Below are 27,390 nucleotides of genomic sequence, written 5' to 3'. Positions count from 1 at the left end.
CCTGCCTGTCCAGCCAGCGGAGGCACAATGAATGAAGGTACCAGTTGGCCTTCTCCAGACATGCAGCAGCATAAAGCATGTCAGAAGTGGGATTTGAACCCACGCCTCCAGAAGAGACTGCAACCTGAACGCAGCGCCTTCGACCGCTCGGCCATTCTGACCCCTTCACACAGTATCAATCTTCAGATGAAAAAAAACAGAAAATGTTTTCAAATTTACAGAAATGACCGTACCCCTATTGTGTTGCATTGGTCGAACAGTGGCCAGTATCTGCCAGATTATGGCCAGATTTTCTGCCTGACTAGCCAGCCAGCGGAGGCACAATGAATGAGAGTACCAGTTGGCCTTCTCCAGACATGCACCAGCATAAAGCATGTCAGAAGTAGGATTTGAACCCACGCCTCCAGAGGAGACTGCGACCTTAACGCAGCGCCTTAGACCGCTCGGCCATCCTGACCTCTTCACACAGTATCAATCTTCAGATGAAAAAAAACTGAAAATGTTTTCAAATTTACAGAAATGACCGTACCCCTATTGTGTTGCATCGGTCGTACAGTGGCCAGTATCTGCCAGATTATGGCCAGATTTCCTGCCTGTCCAGCCAGCGGAGGCACAATGAATGAAGGTACCAGTTGGCCTTCTCCAGACATGCAGCAGCATAAAGCATGTCAGAAGTGGGATTTGAACCCACGCCTCCAGAAGAGACTGCAACCTGAACGCAGCGCCTTCGACCGCTCGGCCATTCTGACCCCTTCACACAGTATCAATCTTCAGATGAAAAAAAACAGAAAATGTTTTCAAATTTACAGAAATGACCGTACCCCTATTGTGTTGCATCGGTCGTACAGTGGCCAGTATCTGCCAGATCATGGCCAGATTTCCTGCCTGTCCAGCCAGCGGAGGCACAATGAATGAAGGTACCAGTTGGCCTTCTCCAGACATGCAGCAGCATAAAGCATGTCAGAAGTGGGATTTGAACCCACGCCTCCAGAAGAGACTGCAACCTGAACGCAGCGCCTTCGACCGCTCGGCCATTCTGACCCCTTCACACAGTATCAATCTTCAGATGAAAAAAAACTGAAAATGTTTTCAAATTTACAGAAACGAACGTACCCCCATTGTGTTGCATTGGTCGAACAGTGGCCAGTATCTGCCAGATTATGGCCAGATTTTCTGCCTGACTAGCCAGCCAGCGGAGGCACAATGAATGAGAGTACCAGTTGGCCTTCTCCAGACATGCACCAGCATAAAGCATGTCAGAAGTAGGATTTGAACCCACGCCTCCAGAGGAGCCTGCGACCTTAACGCAGCGCCTTAGACCGCTCGGCCATCCTGACCTCTTCACACAGTATCAATCTTCAGATGAAAAAAAACTGAAAATGTTTTCAAATTTACAGAAATGACCGTACCCCTATTGTGTTGCATCGGTCGTACAGTGGCCAGTATCTGCCAGATTATGGCCAGATTTCCTGCCTGTCCAGCCAGCGGAGGCACAATGAATGAAGGTACCAGTTGGCCTTCTCCAGACATGCAGCAGCATAAAGCATGTCAGAAGTGGGATTTGAACCCACGCCTCCAGAGGAGACTGCGACCTTAACGCAGCGCCTTAGACCGCTCGGCAATCCTGACCTCTTCACACAGTATCAATCTTCAGATGAAAAAAAACTGAAAATGTTTTCAAATTTACAGAAATGACCGTACCCCTATTGTGTTGCATTGGTCGAACAGTGGCCAGTATCTGCCAGATTATGGCCAGATTTTCTGCCTGACTAGCCAGCCAGCGGAGGCACAATGAATGAGGGTACCAGTTGGCCTTCTCCAGACATGCACCAGCATGAAGCATGTCAGAAGTAGGATTTGAACCCACGCCTCCAGAGGAGACTGCGACCTTAACGCAGCGCCTTAGACCGCTCGGCCATCCTGACCTCTTCACACAGCATCAATCTTCAGATGAAAAAAAACTGAAAATGTTTTCAAATTTACAGAAATGACCGTACCCCTATTGTGTTGCATTGGTCGAACAGTGGCCAGTATCTGCCAGATTATGGCCATATTTTCTGCCTGACTAGCCAGCCAGCGGAGGCACAATGAATGAGAGTACCAGTTGGCCTTCTCCAGACATGCACCAGCATAAAGCATGTCAGAAGTAGGATTTGAACCCACGCCTCCAGAGGAGACTGCGACCTTAACGCAGCGCCTTAGACCGCTCGGCCATCCTGACCTCTTCACACATTATCAATCTTCAGATGAAAAAAAACTGAAAATGTTTTCAAATTTACAGAAATGACCGTACCCCTATTGTGTTGCATCGGTCGTACAGTGGCCAGTATCTGCCAGATTATGGCCAGATTTCCTGCCTGTCCAGCCAGCGGAGGCACAATGAATGAAGGTACCAGTTGGCCTTCTCCAGACATGCAGCAGCATAAAGCATGTCAGAAGTGGGATTTGAACCCACGCCTCCAGAAGAGACTGCAACCTGAACGCAGCGCCTTCGACCGCTCGGCCATTCTGACCCCTTCACACAGTATCAATCTTCAGATGAAAAAAAACAGAAAATGTTTTCAAATTTACAGAAATGACCGTACCCCTATTGTGTTGCATCGGTCGTACAGTGGCCAGTATCTGCCAGATTATGGCCAGATTTCCTGCCTGTCCAGCCAGCGGAGGCACAATGAATGAAGGTACCAGTTGGCCTTCTCCAGACATGCAGCAGCATAAAGCATGTCAGAAGTAGGATTTGAACCCACGCCTCCAGAGGAGACTGCGACCTTAACGCAGCGCCTTAGACCGCTCGGCCATCCTGACCTCTTCACACAGTATCAATCTTCAGATGAAAAAAAACTGAAAATGTTTTCAAATTTACAGAAATGACCGTACCCCTATTGTGTTGCATCGGTCGTACAGTGGCCAGTATCTGCCAGATTATGGCCAGATTTCCTGCCTGTCCAGCCAGCGGAGGCACAATGAATGAAGGTACCAGTTGGCCTTCTCCAGACATGCAGCAGCATAAAGCATGTCAGAAGTGGGATTTGAACCCACGCCTCCAGAGGAGACTGCGACCTTAACGCAGCGCCTTAGACCGCTCGGCAATCCTGACCTCTTCACACAGTATCAATCTTCAGATGAAAAAAAACTGAAAATGTTTTCAAATTTACAGAAATGACCGTACCCCTATTGTGTTGCATTGGTCGAACAGTGGCCAGTATCTGCCAGATTATGGCCAGATTTTCTGCCTGACTAGCCAGCCAGCGGAGGCACAATGAATGAGGGTACCAGTTGGCCTTCTCCAGACATGCACCAGCATGAAGCATGTCAGAAGTAGGATTTGAACCCACGCCTCCAGAGGAGACTGCGACCTTAACGCAGCGCCTTAGACCGCTCGGCCATCCTGACCTCTTCACACAGTATCAATCTTCAGATGAAAAAAAACTGAAAATGTTTTCAAATTTACAGAAATGACCGTACCCCTATTGTGTTGCATTGGTCGAACAGTGGCCAGTATCTGCCAGATTATGGCCAGATTTTCTGCCTGACTAGCCAGCCAGCGGAGGCACAATGAATGAGAGTACCAGTTGGCCTTCTCCAGACATGCACCAGCATAAAGCATGTCAGAAGTAGGATTTGAACCCACGCCTCCAGAGGAGACTGCGACCTTAACGCAGCGCCTTAGACCGCTCGGCCATCCTGACCTCTTCACACAGTATCAATCTTCAGATGAAAAAAAACTGAAAATGTTTTCAAATTTACAGAAATGACCGTACCCCTATTGTGTTGCATCGGTCGTACAGTGGCCAGTATCTGCCAGATTATGGCCAGATTTCCTGCCTGTCCAGCCAGCGGAGGCACAATGAATGAAGGTACCAGTTGGCCTTCTCCAGACATGCAGCAGCATAAAGCATGTCAGAAGTGGGATTTGAACCCACGCCTCCAGAAGAGACTGCAACCTGAACGCAGCGCCTTCGACCGCTCGGCCATTCTGACCCCTTCACACAGTATCAATCTTGAGATGAAAAAAAACTGAAAATGTTTTCAAATTTACAGAAACGACCGTACCCCCATTGTGTTGCATTGGTCGAACAGTGGCCACTATCTGCCAGATTATGGCCAGATTTTCTGCCTGACTAGCCAGCCAGCGGAGGCACAATGAATGAGAGTACCAGTTGGCCTTCTCCAGACATGCACCAGCATAAAGCATGTCAGAAGTAGGATTTGAACCCACGCCTCCAGAGGAGACTGCGACCTTAACGCAGCGCCTTAGACCGCTCGGCCATCCTGACCTCTTCACACAGTATCAATCTTCAGATGAAAAAAAACTGAAAATGTTTTCAAATTTACAGAAATGACCGTACCCCTATTGTGTTGCATCGGTCGTACAGTGGCCAGTATCTGCCAGATTATGGCCAGATTTCCTGCCTGTCCAGCCAGCGGAGGCACAATGAATGAAGGTACCAGTTGGCCTTCTCCAGACATGCAGCAGCATAAAGCATGTCAGAAGTGGGATTTGAACCCACGCCTCCAGAAGAGACTGCAACCTGAACGCAGCGCCTTCGACCGCTCGGCCATTCTGACCCCTTCACACAGTATCAATCTTCAGATGAAAAAAAACAGAAAATGTTTTCAAATTTACAGAAATGACCGTACCCCTATTGTGTTGCATCGGTCGTACAGTGGCCAGTATCTGCCAGATTATGGCCAGATTTCCTGCCTGTCCAGCCAGCGGAGGCACAATGAATGAAGGTACCAGTTGGCCTTCTCCAGACATGCAGCAGCATAAAGCATGTCAGAAGTGGGATTTGAACCCACGCCTCCAGAAGAGACTGCAACCTGAACGCAGCGCCTTCGACCGCTCGGCCATCCTGACCCCTTCACACAGTATCAATCTTCAGATGAAAAAAAAAAAAAAGAAATTTTTTTCAAATTTACAGAAATGACCGTACCCCAATTGTGTTGCATCGTCGTACAGTGGCCAGTATCTGCCAGATTATGGCCAGATTTCCTGCCTGTCCAGCCAGCGGAGGCACAATTAATGAAGGTTCCAGTTGGCCTTCTCCAGACATGCAGCAGCATAAAGCATGTCAGAAGTGGGATTTGAACCCACGCCTCCTGAGAGACTGCGACCTAAACGCAGCGCCTTAGACCGCTCGGCCATCCTGACCCTTTCACACAGTTTCAATCTTCAGATGAAAAAAAACAGAAAATGTTTTCAAATTTACAGAAATGACCGTACCCCCATTGTGTTGCATGGGTCGTACAGTGGCCAGTATCTGCCAGATTATGGCCAGATTTCTTGCCTGTCCAGCCAATGAAGGTACCAGTTGGCCTTCTCTAGACATGCAGCAGCATAATGCATGTCAGAAATGGGATTTGAACCCACGCCTCCAGAGAAGGACCGCTCGGCCATCCTGACCCCTTCACACAGTTTCAATCTTCGGCTGAAAAAAATAAATAATGTTTTCATGTTTACAGAAATTACCGTGCCCACATTGTCTTGCATCGGTCGCACAGTGGCCAGTATCTCAGTATCTGACAGATTACCTGCCTGTCCAGCCAGCGGAGGCAAGATGAATGAAGGAACCAGTTAGCCTTCTCCAGACATGGCAGCAGCATAAAGCGTCCTTAACACAGAACCTCAGACCGCTCTGTCATCCTGACCCATTGACACACATTTAACCTTCAGCTGAAAAAAACAGAAGATGTGTCCAAAGTTGCACAATGGATGACTGTTCCCCCATTGTGTTGCATCAGTCATACACCGGCCAGTATCTCAGTATCTGTCAGATTTCCTGCCTTTTCTAGCCAGTGGAGGCACAATGAATGAAGGTACTCTTTGGCCTTCACCAGACATGCACCTGCATAAAGCATGTCAGAAGCGAGATTCAAACTCACACCTCCAGAGGAGACTACGACCTGAAGGCAGCCCCTTAGACTGCTCAGCCATCCTGACTGACCCCTTGATACACATTTAACCTTCAGCTGAAAAAAACAGAAGATGTGTCCAAAGTTGCACAGTGGATGACTGTTCCCCCATTGTGTTGCATCGGTCGTACAGTGGCCAGCATCTCAGTAACTGCCAGATTATGGCCAGATATCTTGACTGTCCAGGCAGTGGAGGCACGATGAATGAAGGAACCAGTTGACCTTCTCCAGACATGCAGCAGCTTAAAGCATGTCAGAAGTGGGATTTGAACCCAAGCCTCCAGAGAAGACTTTTTCTTTTATTTATCAAATATTCAAAAGTTTACATTCCAATCATTTTCAGTTTTGAAAATGTACATTATATATGAGTTTTTGCATTGGGATCCATTTCAAAATTCGCATTGTTCCGTTCAGTGAATTCACTTTTAAAAAACCTTTTTTTTTTTTTTGCATTCTGTTCATTTATCTGTTCGCATCACACATACACAGTCAATAAATACATACAATAAATATGGGCAAAATTGCCAAGACTGTGCAGACAGCCGACAGGTTACGTGCAAAATTTGCAATGACAGAAACTACCGCCCCACCCCACACTGTATGCCTAGCCACGGCTAAAACAATGTTAACGACCTGGTTGCTCTTTCTTTTTTTTTTTTTCATCATCCCAAATAAAAACACCTTCTCTTCCACATATTCCTCTTCCTCCCCAAACCCAACCACAATTTTCTTCACTTTTTTAATAAAACTTTGCATTTGAAAAACCCTTCCTTTTCCACTCTACAGATGTTGCACATCTCATCCTGGGCGAATCCTATTTTAAAAAGCCTAATTTCATTAAAAACACAGTTGTGCGCTAAAAGAAAATCAAAATTCTCTAAAAGCGGACACTTGAGAGCTACTCTTATGTTTTTCCATATTTTTTCTGTCTCAATGTCTGTAAAAGAAATTGCCAGTAAGTCGTAGCTCTCGGCTGGATAAAAGCCTTGCCCCGAAAAAACAAAATAAAAATCCTTTAACATACAACTAAAGCATAGGACCTCTGTTTCTTTCATGACTATTCTTGTTTTTGTTTCCTCTTCCTTCTCTCCTTGTCTTTCTATTTTCTCCCACCACTCCTCCGGTATTGCCTCTTTTATCTTTTCCCACTGCTTTTCTACCACCTGCCTGTCAGAGGTCCCGTCCACTCTATTTCATCAATAAAAGCTTGAAATGGCAAGTCCTGGTCTTACTTCATAAAAGATTCTTGATCCTGCGGAATCCAGCTTCAAACCAGCTTTTAATGTAAAAATTCCCTGCTCCGATTTTTAGATTTGGATTTAGCCCTTAAAACTTCCCTATAAAAATCTGGGATGCTGACTGTCATGCTTTCCCATCTCGAACTTTTTATTTAAAAAATACAACATTGGCCCATTATTTAGTTTCCTCCCTCATAAAATGTTTCACTACTTTCACTCTGAGGGCCTTCAGCCTTATGAGCCCACTTATTCAGCCCACCTCCTCCACCTTCCCGATCAGAGTCTTGTAAGCTATCTTAGATGGCTTACCGTCCCAAATAAAGTATGTCACTAAAACTTTCAATGCTTTGAGAACAGGAAATGGCAAACTAACTGATCCAAGGACGTACCATGACAATAAAGTTGAATCTTTTTTTTTTTTTTTTTTTTTTTTTTTTTAAACCCATAGCTTAGATAAAAACAGGGTGTTAATCACCAGAACTTTTCCTTTGAGAGACAGATTCCTCCTTCTCCAAAAAGCCAATTTGTTCTAAACTAACCTGATCATCTCCTCCCACATTATTCTTGTGTTTTCCCTTTTGTCTGGGCCCAACTCTAAACCCCAAAATGTTCAAGCTTCCTATCACTTCTTTAAAGGGTAGCATCCTTGACAAGGCGCTAAGTCTACCTATTTTTAAAAACCCGGTTTTGCCCACAACCATTCGGGCGCCTGAGCCTTTACAGTACATTTCCAGGGCTTCTAATGCTTTAAAAAGTATTTCTTCCTCTTTTAAAATCAAAGTTGTGTCATCCACATACTGGTAAATTTTAGTCACTTTGTTAAAATCACTACAACCCTCAACGGCTACACCTCTCACTCCACTGTCAGCATTGATCGCCAAGCCCAAGGGCTCAGCAACCAGGGTGTATGTCAGGGTGATGCTGACAGTGGACAACCTTGCCCGATCGATCTAGATAAATAGATAAAATCAGTTAAAAAACCATTGCATTTGACACAACTCTTTGTTTCTGAATAGAGACATCTCAGGCACTGGATAAACTTCTCTCCAAAATTAAACGTCTCTAAAACTGAAAATAAAAAATCATGCTCCACCCTGTCAAACGCTTTTTCAAAATCTACACTAATTAAAAAAACACTCTTCTTCTCTTTCTCCATATACCAAATGTTATCCCTAACACTGTTTACAGTGTCTGAGATGTCCCTACCCAGCACAGCATATGCATGGTTTGTTTGAATGATGGTGGGCAAAACCCGATTCAGTCTGTTCGCTATTACCTTTGCCAATACCTTATAATCACAGTTTAAAAGGCCTAAATATATTGGGCCTAAATATCTTGAGCTCTTCCTTGTCCCCTTTTTAATTATTCCTCTTGTCATAAGTGGGACTCAGAGCTCCCCCTTGCCACACTTCATCAAAAACTTGATTTAAAATGGGCACTAAAACAACCTTAAAAACCTTGTAAAATTCACATGGTAGGCCATCTAAGCCAGGACTCTTGTCATTCTTCATTTCACTTATTGCATTTTCTATTTCCTCTGTAGTTATTTCTTTGTTGCACATACTTCTATCCTCTTTAGTTACTTTTTCCTTAATTTTACTTAATAAAAACTCATTCGCTTCCTCCTCTATCCCTTGTTTAGTAAATAAATAAAGTATAAAAACCATGTATTTCTTTTAAAATATCCTCCTTTTCTGTTACTCTCTTCCCTTCTTTATCTTTAACACTTTTAATTTCTTCTGCTTTTTGTCTGCTTTTTTCCAGGTCAAAAAAGAACTGTACACCTCTCCCCTTCTATCATATACTTTGCCCTGCTCCTCACCATTGCTTCTTTACATTTTCCCTCTTCTATTGTTTTTAAGCTATCTTCTTTTCTTTCATCCACTTTTTAAATTCCTTTTCCAACTCTTTTTTTAATTGTTTCTTCTCTCCTTCTTTTGTCTTTTCTTATCTTTTTACAATACTGTATTGTGACATTCTTTATATCACATTTTAAATTAACCCACCAAACCCCTAAGTTACCTCCATAGAACTTTGTTTCATTTATACAGCTTAAAATAAGTCCATCCACCTCCATCTTATACACATTGTCTTTAAAAATCTCTGTATTTAAACGCCATATTCCTGGACCTCTTTCTACCTTACTAAGATCCAGCTTTAAAACCACATACTCATGACCACTAACACTGCATCTTTAATAAAACACCATCTTCACATTTCCATAAAAACTCCTCTTTGTTAAAACCATATCATTTCTGCTTTGCTTTATTTTATCTTTTACTATTTGCACCCTGCTGTATTTCCTTGATCCCTTGTTTCTTTCTCTCCACACATCCTGTAAATCACAGTTTTCTATCTCTTTTTAAGTTCTTCTCTCCCTCTGTCTGTAGTAAAACACATATCACCATATCATCTCTTTCTAAAACAGTGTTAAAATCCCCCATTATTATTGTTTCTCCCAAGTTATCCACTGAAACTTTCAAATTCTTAAAAAACTCCACTGTCCTTATCCTCATTTGGTGCTTGAATGTTACACATTATAATTTCTTCATTTTCTTTCTGTAGTTTTACTGTTAATATTTGCCCTTCATTATCACTATATATTTCTGTTACATTGTCACACACATTTCTTCTTATTAAAACAGCCACCCATCTTCCCTTCTTTTCACTGTTGTTATAAAACATTTCACCATCCCATCTTTTCTTAAAACCCTCCACCACCTCCTTTTACCAATTAGTTTCTTGTAATAAAATTATTTCACTTCTTTCTGTTTCTTTCACCATTCTGCTCATCTTTTGGGGGTTTACCCCTCCTCTTAAATTAATAGAAGTTAAATCCCAACCCATTAAAACTGTCACGGTAGATTTAGAGTTTGACCACCAGAGGCTCTATTCACCTTAGCCAAAGCTGATGGTTAACCAGGAAAATCCCAAAAATGCAGAGTCAGAAGAACAGTTGAGGGAGGTCCAAGGCTTTTACTCGAAAACTTAGGAATCTTTACAATACACGGAAAAACAGTCTCAGGAATAAACATTCAAAACTCAGCAAAGAGGCACTGCTAACAGAGGTATTTAAATACTCCAACTAATAAGGGCTAATGACTAAACACAGGTGAGAAACATGAACACAAAACACAATCACTCAGGTCATCTGTTCCAGGTGAGTCCCTCGGGCAGGAAGGACCAAATATGGGCATCTCTAGGTTACTTCCTCTTGGTCCCCCTGGAAGTGCTCTCTGTCGCCATCTGCTGGTTGGAAAGCCTTGTGACAAAAAACAATAAACAGAAATGAATAGAAAAAAATAAAATAATAATTAAAACCCATCATTTATGTGTTTTTTTCCCTTGGCCCCTTATCTTTTTCACCAGTTTCATCCCCTCTTTCTTTCTAGCATTTTTCCTTCTTTCTTGTTCTTCTAAAACCGCCCTGATATTTAATAAACTCTAAAATGTCACAGTAGTTCATAGAACCAAATGTAGCTTTGTATTGTTTATTATGTCTGGGTCGCAGAGCAAACAGTTCCCCTGGACCCACCTCTTGCTCAATTGCTTTTATTAGCTTCATTACGTTACGTCTTCCGTTTCTAAAATCACAGTAATTTCCCTTGTGTTCTATTCCAATGTTGCTGTGTTTTCTCCCCACTTTTCTCTTTGTCACCATTGCTCACATCTTTGTTGTTTTGCACGTCATTACTTCCATAATTCCTTTCTCTTTGTCTTTCATCTATGTCCGTGTCATTAATCATTTTATCAGTCAGTTCATTATCAGCATTTTTGTTTCTCACTTCATTCATGTTAAGCAATTCACTTGTTTCATTTACCATCGGTTCTGTTGTAACTTTGTTTAGCTACTAAGAGGTCATTTTAACTAAAAGACCAAAAGACCTACTGGGTAATACCAAAATAGATTAAAGTTTTAAAAAAAGCTAAAATACTTAGTATTAATACAAAAGCAAGGTGTTAAATAACATAGTAAATCCCTGTTTAGAACCAGGGATCAGGTTCTAAAAGTAACTAATCATATGGGTAAATGAATAATTAGTCTCACAAGAAGTGAAAAGCCTTGGGTTGTACTGTTAAAGAAAAAGGTGTTGATTATTGACATTTAAGAGTTACTGATATTCTCATTGCATCATTTTACTTTAAAAATGTTGTTGTTATGTGTTGGTTTTCTAGTTTTGTAAAAAAAAAAATATATATATACATTTGAAGGAAGAGAAAAACAAGGAAGAAAAGAACAAAACATTCTCTTACCTTTAAAATATAACATACGTCTCTGTGTGATTCATTCTTGCTTGTGCATCCCACCCTCTCTCCTGAACGAGACTTTATCTTTTGATATCTGGTCCATACCCGAATTCAATATACAGTGGGGGAAATAATTATTTGATCCCCTGCTGATTTTGTTAGTTTGCCCGATTACAAAGAAATGAGCGGTCTATAATTTTTATGGTACTTTTAGTTTAACAAATAGAGACAGAATATCAACAAAGAAGTCCAGAAAAAACACATTATATAAAGTTATAAATTAATTTGCATTTGATCGAAGGATACATATTCTAGTGACCGGTGTTCATACGGAAACACGGATTACATTGGCCACTGGCCAGCCTGAATTAACAGCTGGTTAGCTAACCTGGCTGTCTATCTGGCACTAAGGACAACAGGATAGCTAACTAAGTAAGTAGCTAAGTAGCTGTAATGATGTTTTTCGAATGTTGAAGAATGCAGTCACCGGTGATGTAAATAAAGTAGATACGCCGAATAAAAGTTGGATCAGGATAGTTTAATTCAGATCGATCTGGGCTCACAATGGAAGATACATGGTCAGTGCATATTTCCACATGAGAGCAACGAAATGGGGGTTTCGCTCCTATTTATACAGGAAGACAAATAAGTCTCAGGAAGCCTCCTTCCCATACCATATGTGGCATGGTGCCAGTAAGTCTAGAGGTTGGGGGACCTTAGGCTATGTTCCACATCTGGTTAGCATTACAATAGAGTCGTAAATTGTTGTCGTTGCCCCCAGCAAAAATTCCTCACAACAGTAGCTTTCTGAAACAAAATGTGGCTTTTCAGCCGGTACCATTTGATGATGACATTAACAGCTCCTTCCCTCTACCTCTCACCAACAATGCTACCTCTCCTCCCAAACCCACTGCGCAACACCCAGTCCCTGGTTTATCAGATTTCTCCCCCCTCTCCCCTGAGGATGTTCTAAAGCTGGTCACATCCAAGCGGGCAACCACCTGCCCCCTCGATCGTATCCCCTCCCCCTTTCTCTCCAAAGACCTCCAAAGACCTCCTTCCGTTCCTTACCACCTTAATCAATTCCTCTCTATCCACAGGATCTGTCCCAGCTGCCTTCAAGTCAAGAAACCAACTCTTGACCATCTGCTGTCCATAACTACAGACCGGTATCCCTTCTCTCCTTCTTATCTAAAACCCTTGAACATGCTGTCTCTAACCAACTGTCTAACTACCTCCTTCAAAACAACTTCCTTGACCCTCACCAATCCGGCTTTAAAGCTGGGCACTCTACTGAAACTGCTCTCCTCCCTGTCACGGAGGCTCTCCACTCCGCTCAAGCTTCCTCCCTCTCCTCTGTTCTCATTCTTCTGGACCTGTCTGCTGCATTTGACACAGTAAACCACCCAATCCTAAATTACTTTGTCTTATGATGACTGTTGAATAGATGATTCACTTACTTAAACAAATGTATTGTTGAACGTCGCTTTGGATAAAGGCGTCTGCTAAATGCCATAAATGTAATGTAAATGTAATGATGTCTCATACTGATTTTTTCGAAGGTCTATGCCCCAAGAGTTGGTCAATGTCTGATAGCACTATAGCACTTATAGCTTTTTCTCTGTGTTCCCCATCTCTGTGTGTTCCCTGTTGTCTTTGCCCCATCTTTGTCCCTTTGGCCTTTCAACAGAGTTAAACCCTTTGTTATACCTGGTTGTCTCTCTCTTTCTCTCTCTCTCTCTCTCTCTCTCTCTCTCTCTGTGTGCACGTGTGTGTGTGTCTGTGTGTGTGTTACAAGCTGTTAGACCAGTCTGTAATTAGATCTGTTCTTGCTAATTACAGCTGATCATCACAATGGTAACCGTAGCAGGGTAGCGGGGTAAGTGGTCAGGGTGGAGTGAGTGAGAGTTGGGGCACTGACACACACACACACACACACACACACACACACACACACACACACACACACACACACACACACACACACACACACACACTGACTCACTGTAGTGGTGGCCTAGAACTAGCTGTCTCTTTTCAGTGGTGCTGGTGGGTGGATAACAAGGAGATGTGGATGTGGAGGACCAGCCTAATATAGGCGTGTGTGTGTGTGTGTGTGTGTGTGTGTGTGTGTGTGTGTGTGTGTGTGTGTGAACGAAGGAAAGTGTTAATTTAGACCTATTGGCCCTCCAGTGTAGTGGTGTAATCACACACACACAGCGACAGGAGGCTCCTCAGGGTGAATCTCAACACTGGAACCAAACCTGACAGTTAAGTCATTTCTATATGACAAGAAGAAGTGTCGGCTCCTATTCGGATTAACCCATCTGAGACCCATTCCCTGGAAGAGCCGCTGTTCATGCCCATGTACAGCAGTGATGTGTACAACAGACTGGAAATACCAAGATGGAAGCACACATGACAAATGTTCTCTGTGTTACACAATGTTGTTCTTCATGCTTTGTATACAGTACAGTATTCACGCGCAACCGGTTCTGCAGGGGTGTGTGACATTAAAGGGACTTGGCAAAGAACATCCCGAGGGAGGAGAGAAAACAAAAAGGCTATCCTCCATGTCACTCCCTTGTTCCATGGCTTGCACACAAAGGGAAATCTCTGTGTTAATATGCTACTGAAATATACATGAAACCTGAGTATAGGGAATGGAATGTTTGTTATTGCCGACAACATACAGAATCTGGACATATTCTCAGTCATAAAGAAACAGAAATGTGTGGTTTGGCCACATATAAAGTGTTTTAGACTCTCAAAGACTCTCGACTCCAGTGAATTTGTCTTAGCTGGAGCTCAAGTGTTTGCACTTCTGAGACTAGTCAATTTGCTTCAATTGTGCCAGTTAGATCAAGCACATTTGCAGCCATCTAATAGTAGTAATTGTCTTTATCCATCTTGTCGGGATAAATATATACATGCACAGCCATGTTCTAGGACTCGGTTCTGCAGGGGGGTGTGTCAAGATTCCTAACTATTGAATCTATGTCTAAGGGAGAGATTGGTTTAACTGTTGAGATGACGACTGAGCTCCTTGTTGTATCATCCTGAGCTGATGTAATGGTGGTTGTCTGGTGCACTAGGGCTACTGGGAATCTCACTGGATCACCAGATCAACTATCCCATTAGCTGTCTGCACTTTTGCTAAAGCTGCAGATGTGTCCTCTAAGGCCTTAGCTGCAACTGAACTTCTGAGATTGATATCTTCTGATTGCAGAAACTTGCGACCTGATCCTGTAGTACACAATAGTACACTAGATAGATAGTAGATATTCTTGCCTTGATACTTTTGTGTGAAACAAGAAGTGCTTGTAATGCTGTGGCCACTTTTTCCTTCTTATTCTTTAACATCTTTGGGTTACTGTTGAGCTCAGACATAGCCCACTCATAGGGCTCATCTTGGCTCTCTAAGCCCTGTAGTGTATCAGGTATCGCATGCTTATCAATATACTGCACAACTAACTTTGTGAAATCCATGGCACACTCATATTGAATAAGAAATACTATGAAAAACTCAAACTGTCTCCCTTTCTCCCAAAAAACTGCCCCTGACCTTGGGCCCAAAAGTCCAGAACCAAATACTCTAGGTCTGTTACCTTAAAAAAATAAACAACATCTATCTGTGCTTTGAAATAGATTCCCTGATCCAGTTACTTTAAGATTTATAGTAGGCTCCAACTCCAGACTTCAATACCTTGGAATCAAACCAGTTACCTATCGCAACTACTTTAGGGTAAAACTGTAAAACATTTAATTTAGGATTGGAAACTATTTGGCATAACAGTTCAAATCTCAAAATATCATGTACTATTAAGGCTGCTGCTTTAAAGCTCCTTGTAGTGGCCTGGGGTGGTCCAGTGGTCTAGCACCATGGCCTACAGTGCACACATATGCCTTGGTTGGCATGTGTTTGAATCCAGCCCATGTCCTCTCCTCTTTACTTTCATGTCTCTATCCAATAAAAATGAAAAGTTTAAGAGTGGGACTGCCCCACTCAAAAAACTTTAAAACCTCCTTGTATTCCTGTTGCTTTAGAAATAGACAACAACAAACCTGTCTATTATTGTGGCCAAGCTGGTTACTTTAGGCTGCTATGACTCTGCATTTGCAGAACTACAAACCTCTTCCTCTTCCTTCCTTTGTTACACAGTAGACCAATATCCTGTTGCTTTTGATCTTCTCTTCAGATTTCAGTACTTTAGAATCCCAGCTCCATCTGCCAGTTACTTGAAAGGTTCCAAAAGTGTTTTTTTAATTCCTAGGTTGTTAGGTCTGAAATGAATTACAATGACAATGCATATGAAGAAAGAAAAAGGTTTTATTTACTGTTTCAGTATCACAAGTAAATGTCTGCACATTAGTACAGCCCCACAGCCCCACACACTCTACAATCAAACTCCCTAAATCACATAAAACCTGGCAGTTTCAAAAGATGCAACACTTCTGAACAGTCCAAATGTCCTGGGACCAAACCATAAGCATAAGCGCTCCTGCAGTTTCCTGATCAGCAGAATCACACAGAGAAGGGTAGAAATGTACAGTGCCTTTGGAAAGTATTCAGACCCCTTCACTTTTTCCACATTTTGTTGTGTTATGCAAATCAGAGACCCTATAAAAACAAAGATATTAATTCCAAAATTACATGAACTATTATCCTTGCATTAAGATGGACTCAATTCAACTTATTGAGATTTGTTGTTGACATTTTTGCATTTTAGCTAATTTTAAGAGTGTCATAGCAAAGGATCTGAAAACGTATGTACATGAGGTATTTCTGTATTTCAATTTGAATAAATTTACTGAAATTTTAAAAACCTGTTTTCGCTTTGTCATTCTGGGGTATTGTGTGTGGATTGATGGCAAATTCTTTTAATTTCATCCATTTTAAATTGAGTCTATAACACAACAAAATGTGGAAAAAGTGAAGGGGTCTGAATACTTTCCCATGGCACTGTACACCTTCATCAACAACAATTTGCACATGAGGCATTTGCAAAGCATTTAGATTATATAGCAGGGTTCAAAAGTAACTGCATTTCTCATTATTTCTCCTCTCTCTTTACTGTCCTACGGATTCTGTTACCTGATATCCAATCCTGAAAACTAGATAGCCCGTTCTTGGTCATGGCAATGTGGTTCAAGAAGGCTAATTAATCAAAATGCTCAACTTGTGTACCACTTATAAATGTTGTGGCGAACACTGTACCCTGTATTCTCTGTCGCCATATATTCACAGGCTTGACAGATAGGTTGGATGAACTCATTCTCTACTGACAGGAGGTGTGGCGTGGCTTTAAGGAACCTCCTCCACTGGAAGTACTGCATGTACATCTCATTCTTCTTGTCCAAGTCGAGCATGAAGTCAGCCAGTGCCTTTGCATTAGGAAAGTCATTTACGTGAATAAATGCATCAGCTGGGAGGTACTGCTCATAGTCCTGTCTTGGTGGGCCCAATACTACTGGTACAGTTCCTGCTGCAAGTGGTCCATTCACCTTCTCTGTAATGTAGTCTCTGTGGATTGAATTCTCAAATGAAAGGTAGAATTTACAGCTAGCAATTGTTGAGTAATAATCTTCAAAACTCAAACGTTTCGCTGTAAAAGCAGAACCAAAAATGTGTACCTTTATATGCTTGATCAGCTCTTGGTAATAACTAATTCTTACTCCTGCACCAGTCCAAGGATTCCTGTTACTCACAATCCAGCAAACTAATTTATCTTTCTTAGGCAGGACAAACTCACTATCCATCTCAGTCTTCACAGCTGTCAACTCATTTCTCACTACGATGTCAGCATCTCGTCTATAGCTCATAGTCAGATTGAACAGACTATCTATGCCTGGAGCTCTATGTGTATTAGTTGGCGATTCGTGATGATACCAGATCCATTTCTGAAAAGGGGGTCGTGGAGCTTTGGGCAGGGTTGTCAATGAAACTTCTTTGTGATAGAAAATTACTCCATTTGCTTTGTTGTAAAGGGATCTGTCAGCAGTCAGCACACAACTATCAATGTTGAACAATGTTTTGCATTTCTTGAAGTCAAACGTCACACCTTCAATTGGCCAGAACCACATCAACAGAATGGGCTTCTCTGGCTGGTCTTTGGTCGGCAGGGAAACATTTTCCGGTTCGATATGCAGCAACATGGATGGACATACTGTAGATGATGGCTCAAAATAAATGATAAATACTATGCTCGAGCACATAACAAGAGAAATTATTATGATTAGGAGACAATTTCTTCGGGAAGTTGTTGGTGACATCTTCTTGCTCTGTAAAAAGAAAAAAAACCAGCTTATTTGACCAACAATTAGTGACCTATGTTGGTGAAAACACTAGTAGCCTACACAGGTAAATATACCAAGAACATATTTCAACTAGAAAAAGGTTGTGGAAACTTTGTGAGCTTGCAAAGTCTTATTCTTGTTGTGGAAGAGCTTTAAAGATGTTTTGATTGATAGATAGATAGATAGATAGATAGATAGATAGATAGATAGATAGATAGATAGATAGATAGATAGATAGATAGATAGATAGATAGATAGATAGATAGGTAGATAACAGGATGGAAGTTTTTGGATTTACAAGAAGTGTAATAGTTTAAAAGGTTTAATGGGTATCTGTAAGTTTTATATCACGGTTGATAAGATTCTGTGGGGAGTTTAAAGAAAGTGAGATTTAAAGTCAATATTTAGTCATTGACAGCTTCTACTGCTGCGTATCCCCCAAAATCATGAGTGTGAGTGTCTCTTGTTATTTTTATAGGAAGGCCAACATTTCTCCGTCACAGTATGGGTTTTCATGAACACTGATGTAATTCGTGTGACTGTTATTGCTCATACTGCTGTTTAAAACTGTAAAAAAATACTACATTACCTGTATCAAACATCTGTATCAAACATTCTGTTTTATATCATAATGAAACTATGTTTGATACGCATAAACGCCCATGCACGCACGCATAGGCTTGACTATGATATCCCCTTTAACCGTCAAGCAAGGTTGACAATGTATTAAACGGGTTAAACAACGTGGGCTGAGAATAGGGACCTGACACGCACGAACTGCGCTCTCACGATGACTTCCAACTCACCCACATCAGTGCGCTGATTTACATAATGATATTAAACAAAACACCTTACGCCCTTCATCCACACAAGTCAGAATCACTCGTAGGTGTAGTCTACAAACACTTTTGTAGCTTTTATCCGCAACCCAGCAACTTTAAGAGCGCACTTAATATGGGTAAACTTGGTCAGGGTAGGCGCGAGACTGCGGGACTGAGGACCTAAGGATAATGCTACTTCGGTTTACAAAAACAAATATTTATTGATGGCTTTCAAATAATACTGTCGCTGCTCTGCTAGTGAATCAAATCACTACACTACACAAACAAAAGCGAACTTATATGAGAGACGGGACGGGACGGAACAGAAGGGAAAATGCCTGATAGCCAGGGTTTATTTTGGCACCTTTTCTGAAAACTATTCTTGCATGAATTTGTAGGGTTGTTCCCACCCAGTATCTGTTTTCCCCACCCAGTATCTGTTTTCCCACGTTGTGATAATGTCACTGTAAAAATGTCCAAGCCTAAAGTAATTCAAACAGTTACTGTTGGCTACCTCGAACACATTACGCGTCTTTCATTCTCCCGTTCATCCCAACTAACCCGCATCTTTGGGCTGCTTTTAAATAATACTATGATATACAGCGAAGTAAATGTATTATCCACCCGAATAAAAGCAACATAAGCTATATTGTAGTCTACACACATCAGTTTACACCGGCAACATTCGTTTGATCGCCTATGTAGGTGTTGTAGGTCAGATACCGATCCCAGACTGTGGGATGGAGGGGGATAGAGACCTGTTCTTTGCGTGCAGGATTATCTTTTTTAATGCTCCTAATATCGGAGCTCACACAGGCTACTTTATTTTACAAAACCAGACACTGATTTCTTTCAAATAATAGTCTTTAGGATTCTTTCAAATTAGGCTATACTGCAAAATAAGCACTAGCCTACTATTTATGTTTTATCTTACACGCAACAGCCTATTGCCTGAAGGAGAGACGGTATGGGCGGGACAGGAGGGACATGTTTAATGTTTGAAAAAAATAAAATAATAATTCATAGTTTGTTAGTGTCTATTAATGTCAGTGTATACATATATATAAACGATTCATTAGGATTAGTGAAGGAAAAGAAAACCAAACAATGCTCATTGTTGAAGAGTTAATGTCCATGTGGGGTAATCTTTGTATTTGCATTGGACAATAGCTGTCACGCTATAGGTGTGTAACCAAATTCCTGTGCGTTTGAACTGGTTTACAAACCAGTTTACAACCTGTTTGTTACACTATGAACGTCCGGGTGCAAGTGAACCGTAACACTGCTAGTGCAAGTGAGAGGCAGAAGCTGTCTCGGAATCTGTTGGTCTGGTACCATTTACCAGATGGTAGTGGAGAGAACAGGACATGGCTGGGGTGGCTGCAGTCTTCCGCCGTAGATTGAAGACGGTTTGAATCACGCTTGGGACACTAGTGTTTTTTGTTTTTTTAATTCTTGCTCATTCTTTTTGCTTATGCTAATATTTGCTCATGCCTTCTTGTTACGTCCCCACATTTTTGTGCGTGTGGTGTCGTTTTGTCTGTTTGTTTCTCCCTCTGTCTCTCTCCCAGGTATTGGTTCATCCCCCTGTCAATCATCGTTTCGTCCGTCAGTCCCCTGTTGTCCTTCGACCAATGGTTTCATCTGGCTGTCATCCATCGTCCAATTAGACCGTCGTCTGTCTACATTTAAAACTCCTCCGCACTCTTCAGAATAGGAGGGTGTGGTAGCATCTTGTTGCACCATAGTGTTAGTATTCTACTGTCCTCGTAAAAGTGTCTGTCCTACCTACGCAGGTTTCGTCTTGTTATATACATTAGGTTAGTTTTCCCAGGCGGGCGCTAGTTCTTGTATTTTGGGTTTAGGGTAGGCGGGCAAGACTTAGTCAGATAGCAGACTTCGTAGTTAAAACAGATAGGATTAGAATATTAGCTTGAGTGTTATTTTTGTTTTCATTTATTTGCTGTCTGGCGTCCTCCCCTTAGTTCCCTCTCTATGTTCCCCCCGTGTTGTCTGGTTGTTTGTTGTATGTACTATTGTATGTACTATTATATATATATATATATAAATCTGGCTTGTTGTTGCCATTTTACTCAGTCGTCCTAAGTAGTGTGCGTTGCACTACCACAGCACCAGCAGTCTTCAGCAGCATATACAGACACCCCCCACTCCCCTTTTATATCCCTAGACGTAGTATCTGGGGGACGTATTATTTGGTCTGTAGAAATGATCCCCAAGAACGTATTCCATTGGAGACCATGTTGGTATATCCTCTGTCAGTCAATACAACCAATACTTTGGTTAAAAAAATAAAAACTGCAGTTGAAGAAACACTCCCTTGAACCACAACCAACATCATATGTTGCATGTTCAATATCTGTATTATTCACTTAGATGAGACTAGTTCCTGGAAATCATTATTTTCCATATGTATTCAACAGACACACTGAGCTCTCTGTTGCTAACAGTAATTAGACAGACAGGAAGATGCATGAGGAGCCTACTATCCACTGGGACTTTGTTAGTCTATGTGTGGAAATACTCTTTTGTGGAATGGGAACTAGTAAACAGTTATTCCCACATAGAAGTAACAGAATGTTAGCCTGGCCTGGGCATCCCTCTATGGTGTGGGTGTTAGAGAGGATAACTACAGCCAACCGACTTTCCCATGGCAATAGTCAGTGCTTCAGAAGCCAATGGCAGGAATATGCCTTTTGGGAATTGGCTCCAGTAATGGTACAGAGTTGGTGGAAAACACGAAACGAATAGATAATTGAGCTTTTATAAATAATACATTAACTCTGTAAATTGAATAATTGAGTTTAGCCCGGGGCGGGGTACATACACTCACCGGCCACTTTATTAGGTACACTTTACTTTATTGTACCTAATAAAGTGGCAGGTGAGTGTATGTGTCTATACTCTATGTTTTGTTGTCTGCATTGTATGTAGACATTAGTGGGCTTTTGTTGAAGCCAAGTCTCTATGGGAACTTCTATGACCACATGAGTCACTGAAGGTGACATTCTTCCCCTTTGCTTATAATAACTTTTTTTTTCGTGGGCTTGCTTCATTTAGCAAGTCCAACTATTGTTCTCGCTCATACTTCTTCTCATTATTTTTCTGCCAATATTCTCACTGTACTGTAACTCCTCCTACCTACAACTTTTAAGCTATTCACATCAATCCAACTGTATAACGTGCAGAGAGGTCTAACTATGTCTGTTGTTTTTGATACCTTTTAAACTCTTGTAAAATCTTGTTAGATCATTGATGACAAAACCAGGCTAAAGATAGCAGGCTAGAGTTGGCTAGATCAAACTATTGCTAGAGCCAGCTTGCTGTGTCAAACCACAGAAAGCAAAAACAAAACCCGAAACACTTCATCATCAGTGGAGACATAGGATAGTTATTACTAGCTAACAATTACTAGCAAGAGCTGCAGCTGCAGTTAATTCAGTCAAGGATGCTTATTATTTTGCTGGCAGTGTGTTACGTTCCCACTCCTACATGTGCGTGTGTCCTTGTCGTGTTTTGTGTTTCCTCCTGTTTTTCCCTTACCCTGTCATTCTACATTCAGGTGTCCGTCAGCAATTGGCCATTCGTCCCCATCACTCATCTGTTCCTGTCCAATTAGAGGGCTGTCCGTTTCCTTTAAAAGCTCCGCCGGACTTCCCCTCGGGAGTCGACCCGTTTCAATGTAGTCTTGTGTTTGCTGTCGACTCGCTATTGCCCTGTTTGTTCGAATCTCATACGTATTAGTTTACATCGTGTTTTCTTTTGTTAGATTTAAGTCATTGTTTACTTATTTTTCTCATAATTTATCGCCATAGGGGTAAGGTGAATAGGTAAGAGACCCATGGGTTTACATTTCCACCACGTAGGCTCACCTCTGTTACAATTCACCAGGTTAGGAGTGGGTGCCGCCCCATGTATGTATTAGTCTAGTGTAGCATTGCACTTTAGCATAGCCCTGATAGTATAGGCTACATTGCACTAGTTTAGGACATCACTTTTGTTTATGATTTCTTTGCTTTGGCACCACTCGTAGTTGTAGTTCCCTAGTAGTTCCCTTTTCTCCTTGGCGTGTGTCTTGTGTTGTGTTTGCCATGAGGAAATAAATACCTGTATGAGAACAGAGTAGAGGGAGGAGGGCGTGGAGGGCCTCCGTGACAGCAAGGAGAGCAGTCTCAGTAGAGTACCCAGCCTTAAAACCGGATTGGTGAGGGAGGTTGTCCTGAGGGAGGTAGTGAGACAGTTGGTTAGAGACAGCATGTTCAAGGGTTTTAGATATGAAGGAGAGAAGGGATACCGGTCTGTAGTTATGGACAGCAGACGGGTCGAGTTGGTTTCTTGAGAAGAGGCTTGACAATCAGAGCCGTTTAATTTGGCTTGATGACTGACTTAAGATGTTTTCATCCTTCAATATTAATAATGAAATTGTTTGCCTGATCCCTCCACACCCTGCTGACAAGAATAGCCTAGACCAGCAAATCCAGTTTTTGTTATTACTGCAGCAAATCCAGTTTTTGTTATTACTGTCTGTTTTCTGGAATTTTGTAACCTAGGTTTATAGCAAGTAGCATTTGTAATCAAATAATTGTTGGTTTGTGTTTGAAGTAAAACACAGAAAGGGATCTCAAAAAGTGATGAATAAAAAAATAAAAAAAATAAAGTGATGTTAAAAAGTTTATGAATAAACGTCTTCATAGCTTCATTCGCAGGCTTCATTTTATAGAGGGGTAATTTGTGGGGGACAACATGTTTACTCTACACTTTTTTATCTTTTAAACTTGACACCTCAATTCAACTTTAAAATGTGTAGACTGACTCTACTTAAAGAACTTTGATTCTGATGTTTTATACTATTTAGAGGTCATTTATCAGGGTCTTAAATTGATCGATAGATACAAGAGAATCTAATTGGAGTAAAAACTGATGCATGACAATTGTGTCATCATAATCGAGGACAGAGATGAGCGTCACCTGGACAATCCTCCTCCTATTATCAAAGATGAAGTAGGACATATTTCTGTAGACAATTTGCACTCACTCCTCCACATCACTTACACACACACACACACACATTTACATTTATGGCATTTAGCAGACGCCTTTATCCAAAGCGACTTACAACAAATACATTTGTTTAAGTAAGTGAATGATCTATCCAACAGTCATCATAAGACAAAGTAATCAATGCTCACACCAGGGGCCATTGGCAGTCGTAATGCCAGAAGGCTTTTATTTTTATCTATTTTTATTATTTATTAACAGGAGAGAACTTGTACAGGGAATGAGTCAGTGTTTTCAATTTAGCAATAGCATTCAATGGTTAGCACCACCAACATACACTCACCAGCCACTTTATTAGGTACACCTGTTCAACTGCTCGTTAACACAAATATCTAATCAGCCAATCACATGGCAGCAAAGACATGGTCAAGACGACCTGCTGAAGTTCAAACGGAGCATCAGAATGGGGAAGAAACGTGATTTAAGTGATTTTGAACGTGGCATGGTTGTTGGTGCCAGACGGGCTGGTCTGAGTATTTCAGAAACTGCTGATCTACTGGGATTTTCACGCACAACCATCTCTAGGGTTTACAGAGAATGGTCCGAAAAAGAGAAAATATCCAGTGAGCGGCAGTTCTCTGGGTGAAAATGCCTTCAGAGTAGAATGGCCAGACTGGTTCGAGATGATAGAAAGGCAACAGTAACTCAAATAACCACTTGTTACAAACAAGGTATGCAGAAGACCATTTCTGAACGCACAACATGTAGATCCTTGAAGCAGATGGGCTACAGAAGCTACCCCTGCTTCAGCTTAATGTTATGCTCTGAAAGTGACCTACAAATCAGAACTTAGCATACGAAAGCCCCAATTCTTAACGATGGCTCTATTCTTATGAGTGCCAGTTGGTGTGGTTGCAGGAATTTAATTTATTGATGAGGACAATTCATCCAAAGGGGATATTTTAATACAGGGGCTAGAATAACCATTCATATCCTTTGGTGTAATATGCACAGTGTATCTATTTATGTTTAGCAAAGAGAATAACACATCATTTCATTTGATAAGTACTGTGCTAAGTACTATACCAAGTATAAATCTACTAAAACTTCAACTTGGTTTTCAGAGTTGTTCTTTATTCAAGCATAAAACAGGTCAGCAGTATAATACATGATATCAATAAAATGATTTAATAGTAAAATAATAAAAATACAATAGAAAGAAGGATGATAAGTAATTACCGTCAGTCGAAATCCGGTGGGTTCCAAATTCGCCCGATCTCCAAGCAAAAAGAAAGAAAAGACAAAATAAAAATATGCTTCTGGTTGATCACCACATCCTCAGGCGAGGGTTTCCAGATCTCCAACCGAAAGAAAAGGATTTAGGAAATACAAAAATGGAAAAAATATAAAAGATCCAAAGTAGTTAAAGTGAACCCACACAATATAAAATAAAAATATATCACCGGAATGAACTAAAATGAAACCAAGGTCCAACAGCAGGTAATCCAGATCACAGAAGAAGCCCCACAACATATTGTTCTGTAACCAGCGAAGGCCCCGCCCAGCGAAGGCCCCGCCCAGCGAAGGCCCCGCCCCATCCTCCATTCCCAGCTCACCTGCCCCACCCCAGGGACTGGAGAGGGAAGAAGAAGGTCAGGAATATAGAGATATGCTAAGACCACTAGATGGCGCCAGCCCCTCACGCCAGGGTTCCCTACCCCGCAATCCCTCTGTATTCACGTGACCCAGTCCTCCCTGCTCGTCCATAAGGGCCCCTGCCATGATTCCGGCGCCGAACACCCCCTCTGAAGTTCTGAGCAGCCTGCGCAGGTATAGATGCAGGTCGGGGGAGGGTGCTGGTGAAACTAACAGAGATATCAGACAAGAATGTGCAATGACTGGGAAAGTTTGTAAATGGTGAAATGAAACTGAAACGCAAATTACAGTTGCTCTTCCATTTTTAATGATTGTATGAAGAGGTTACACATGAAAGTAATTAGTGAATAGCCAATTCACGTGTGTTTACATTTATAGCCTCTCCTGTTCAGAGTCTCTCAGGTCAGTCGTCACTGTGTGGTCGAGCTAGAATGGACTGAATTACAGCAACTTTCTAACCACATTTCTTCATGACTAATTCAATCTTGTTGTCCTCTCTATGCCTATCTAGTGACCACTGTCTCAGGTGTCTTGTTTTTCATATGAGTCTTTCTATGCTGTTCTCTCCCAGCCAGTGTAAAGTAAACCATGATTCATTGTTATGGGTTTACATTCAGGGCTGGTTTCCCAGACACAGATTAAGCATAATCCTTGACGAAAATGCATCTTCAATGGAAATTTAGCATAGATTACTTCTTCTCATGATGACTGATGGATAGATGATTCACTGCTAAATGCCATAAAGGTAAATGTAGATTTACTCTTGAATATGTTATTTAGTCCAGGAATAGGCTTGATCTGTGTCTGGGAAACTGGCCCTCAGTGTTTTATTCCCCTGACATGTTTGTGGTTGGTGTGAATTAGGTTGCTATTCTGCTGTCTCCCTATGTCTCCTGCTGCAGTGTTGACAGGAGGCTGCTGCTGAGGTTGGTGAGGAGACAGAATACTCCAGCTGGTCTCCACGAACAGTTCCGTCCACACTTTGCATGTGTGGATCATTCTAGCACAGATGTGCTTGTTTGAAAACAACATATACAGTGCCTTCGGAAAATATTCAGACCCCTTCACTTTTTCCACAATTTGTTGTGTTAATAGTCTCAATTTGACATGGATTAAATGAAAAGAATTTGCCGTCAATCCACACACAATACCCCAGAATTACAAAGCGAAAACATACCTCATGTCCATAAGTATTCAGACCCTTTGCTATGTCAAACAAATCACTCAATAAGTTGAATTGAGTCCATCTTAATGCAATGATAATAGTTAATGTAATTTTGGAGTGAATATCTTTGTTTTTATAGGGTCTCTGATTTGCATAGGAAAAGAAAAAGCACAGTCGATGGCACATCTCAATCACTCCACAAAATTGGTCTATAACCAAAAAGAATCCCTTCACGGAAAATAATCTCTCATATCCATAATTGCGTTTGCAACAATGAATTCAAGTGATACAGCAAAGAAAGTGACTGGAAATGTGTTTATTTGGTTTTACTACAAAACATTAAGTTTGGTGCAAATCCAGCATCTATTTTATCTTTGTCTCCTAAAGTCAGTTTCCACTGTGTCTCTTGCGGCTTTTATCCCAATTACCCAACGGTTGTCTCTTCTATCCTGTGTTCTTATTTTGATTAATGTTTTAATACATGTATCAAATGTTTCCTCTAAGAGAAAATGATGGCTTCCTACCAATATCTTGTACACCTGAATCTATATTCTTGTTATTTTGTACTCCGGGAGACGTGTGTCATAAATTGTGCATGTTGACGCTTCATCTAAAAAATGTTACCCTTTGTTCTTCCGTATGTAATGTCTGCAGTCTTTCTGTTAAATTAGACATTTGTCCCCATTACTTATCCTAGGTTCTGATTATCTTCAACACCAGACAAGCAGTTATATACAGGATTTCTGTCTCCCTATTCAGCCCTTTGGTGCTACACTTCCGCACATAACACAACTATTTTACACTTTCACAGCGATTTTATACATTTTGACAACACAGCGATTTTATACACTTCTGCCTACCTATGTTGATACACTTCCGCCTACACAACACAGTAATATTATACACTTTCACAACACAACACAGCGATTTTATACACTTACACAACACAGTAATATTATACACTTCTGCCTACCAATTCAGCCCTATATTGATACACTTACTCAACACAATATAGCGTTATTGCATATAGACC

At 41.4% G+C, this 27,390-nt stretch overlaps 1 protein-coding gene across 2 annotated transcripts; it reads right to left on the bottom strand.

Annotated features, from left to right (window-relative positions):
• Positions 1-15,714: 15,714 nt before the first annotated feature.
• LOC310821355 (4-galactosyl-N-acetylglucosaminide 3-alpha-L-fucosyltransferase 9-like) lies at positions 15,715-25,053 on the bottom strand. 2 transcript variants are annotated; one of them, XM_083693369.1, is made up of 4 exons: positions 24,776-25,053; positions 22,646-22,757; positions 22,082-22,254; positions 15,715-17,684 (listed from the first exon to the last, which is right to left on the bottom strand). In XM_083693369.1, the coding sequence occupies exon 4, from the start codon at positions 17,673-17,675 to the stop codon at positions 16,578-16,580; it is 1,098 nt and encodes a 365-aa protein (XP_083549495.1). In that variant the 5' UTR covers positions 17,676-17,684; positions 22,082-22,254; positions 22,646-22,757; positions 24,776-25,053; the 3' UTR covers positions 15,715-16,577. The 2 variants fall into 2 exon arrangements, with proteins under 2 accessions (XP_083549495.1, XP_083549494.1); XM_083693368.1 differs by lacking the exon at positions 22,082-22,254.
• Positions 25,054-27,390: the final 2,337 nt, after the last annotated feature.

Source organism: Argentina silus (assembly GCF_951799395.1).
Source record: "Argentina silus genome assembly, chromosome: 2".
In the NCBI taxonomy this organism is placed as follows: Eukaryota; Metazoa; Chordata; class Actinopteri; order Argentiniformes; family Argentinidae; genus Argentina; species Argentina silus.
Note: the sequence above shows the minus strand (reverse complement) of the source record. Positions and strands in the feature narration are given on the sequence as shown.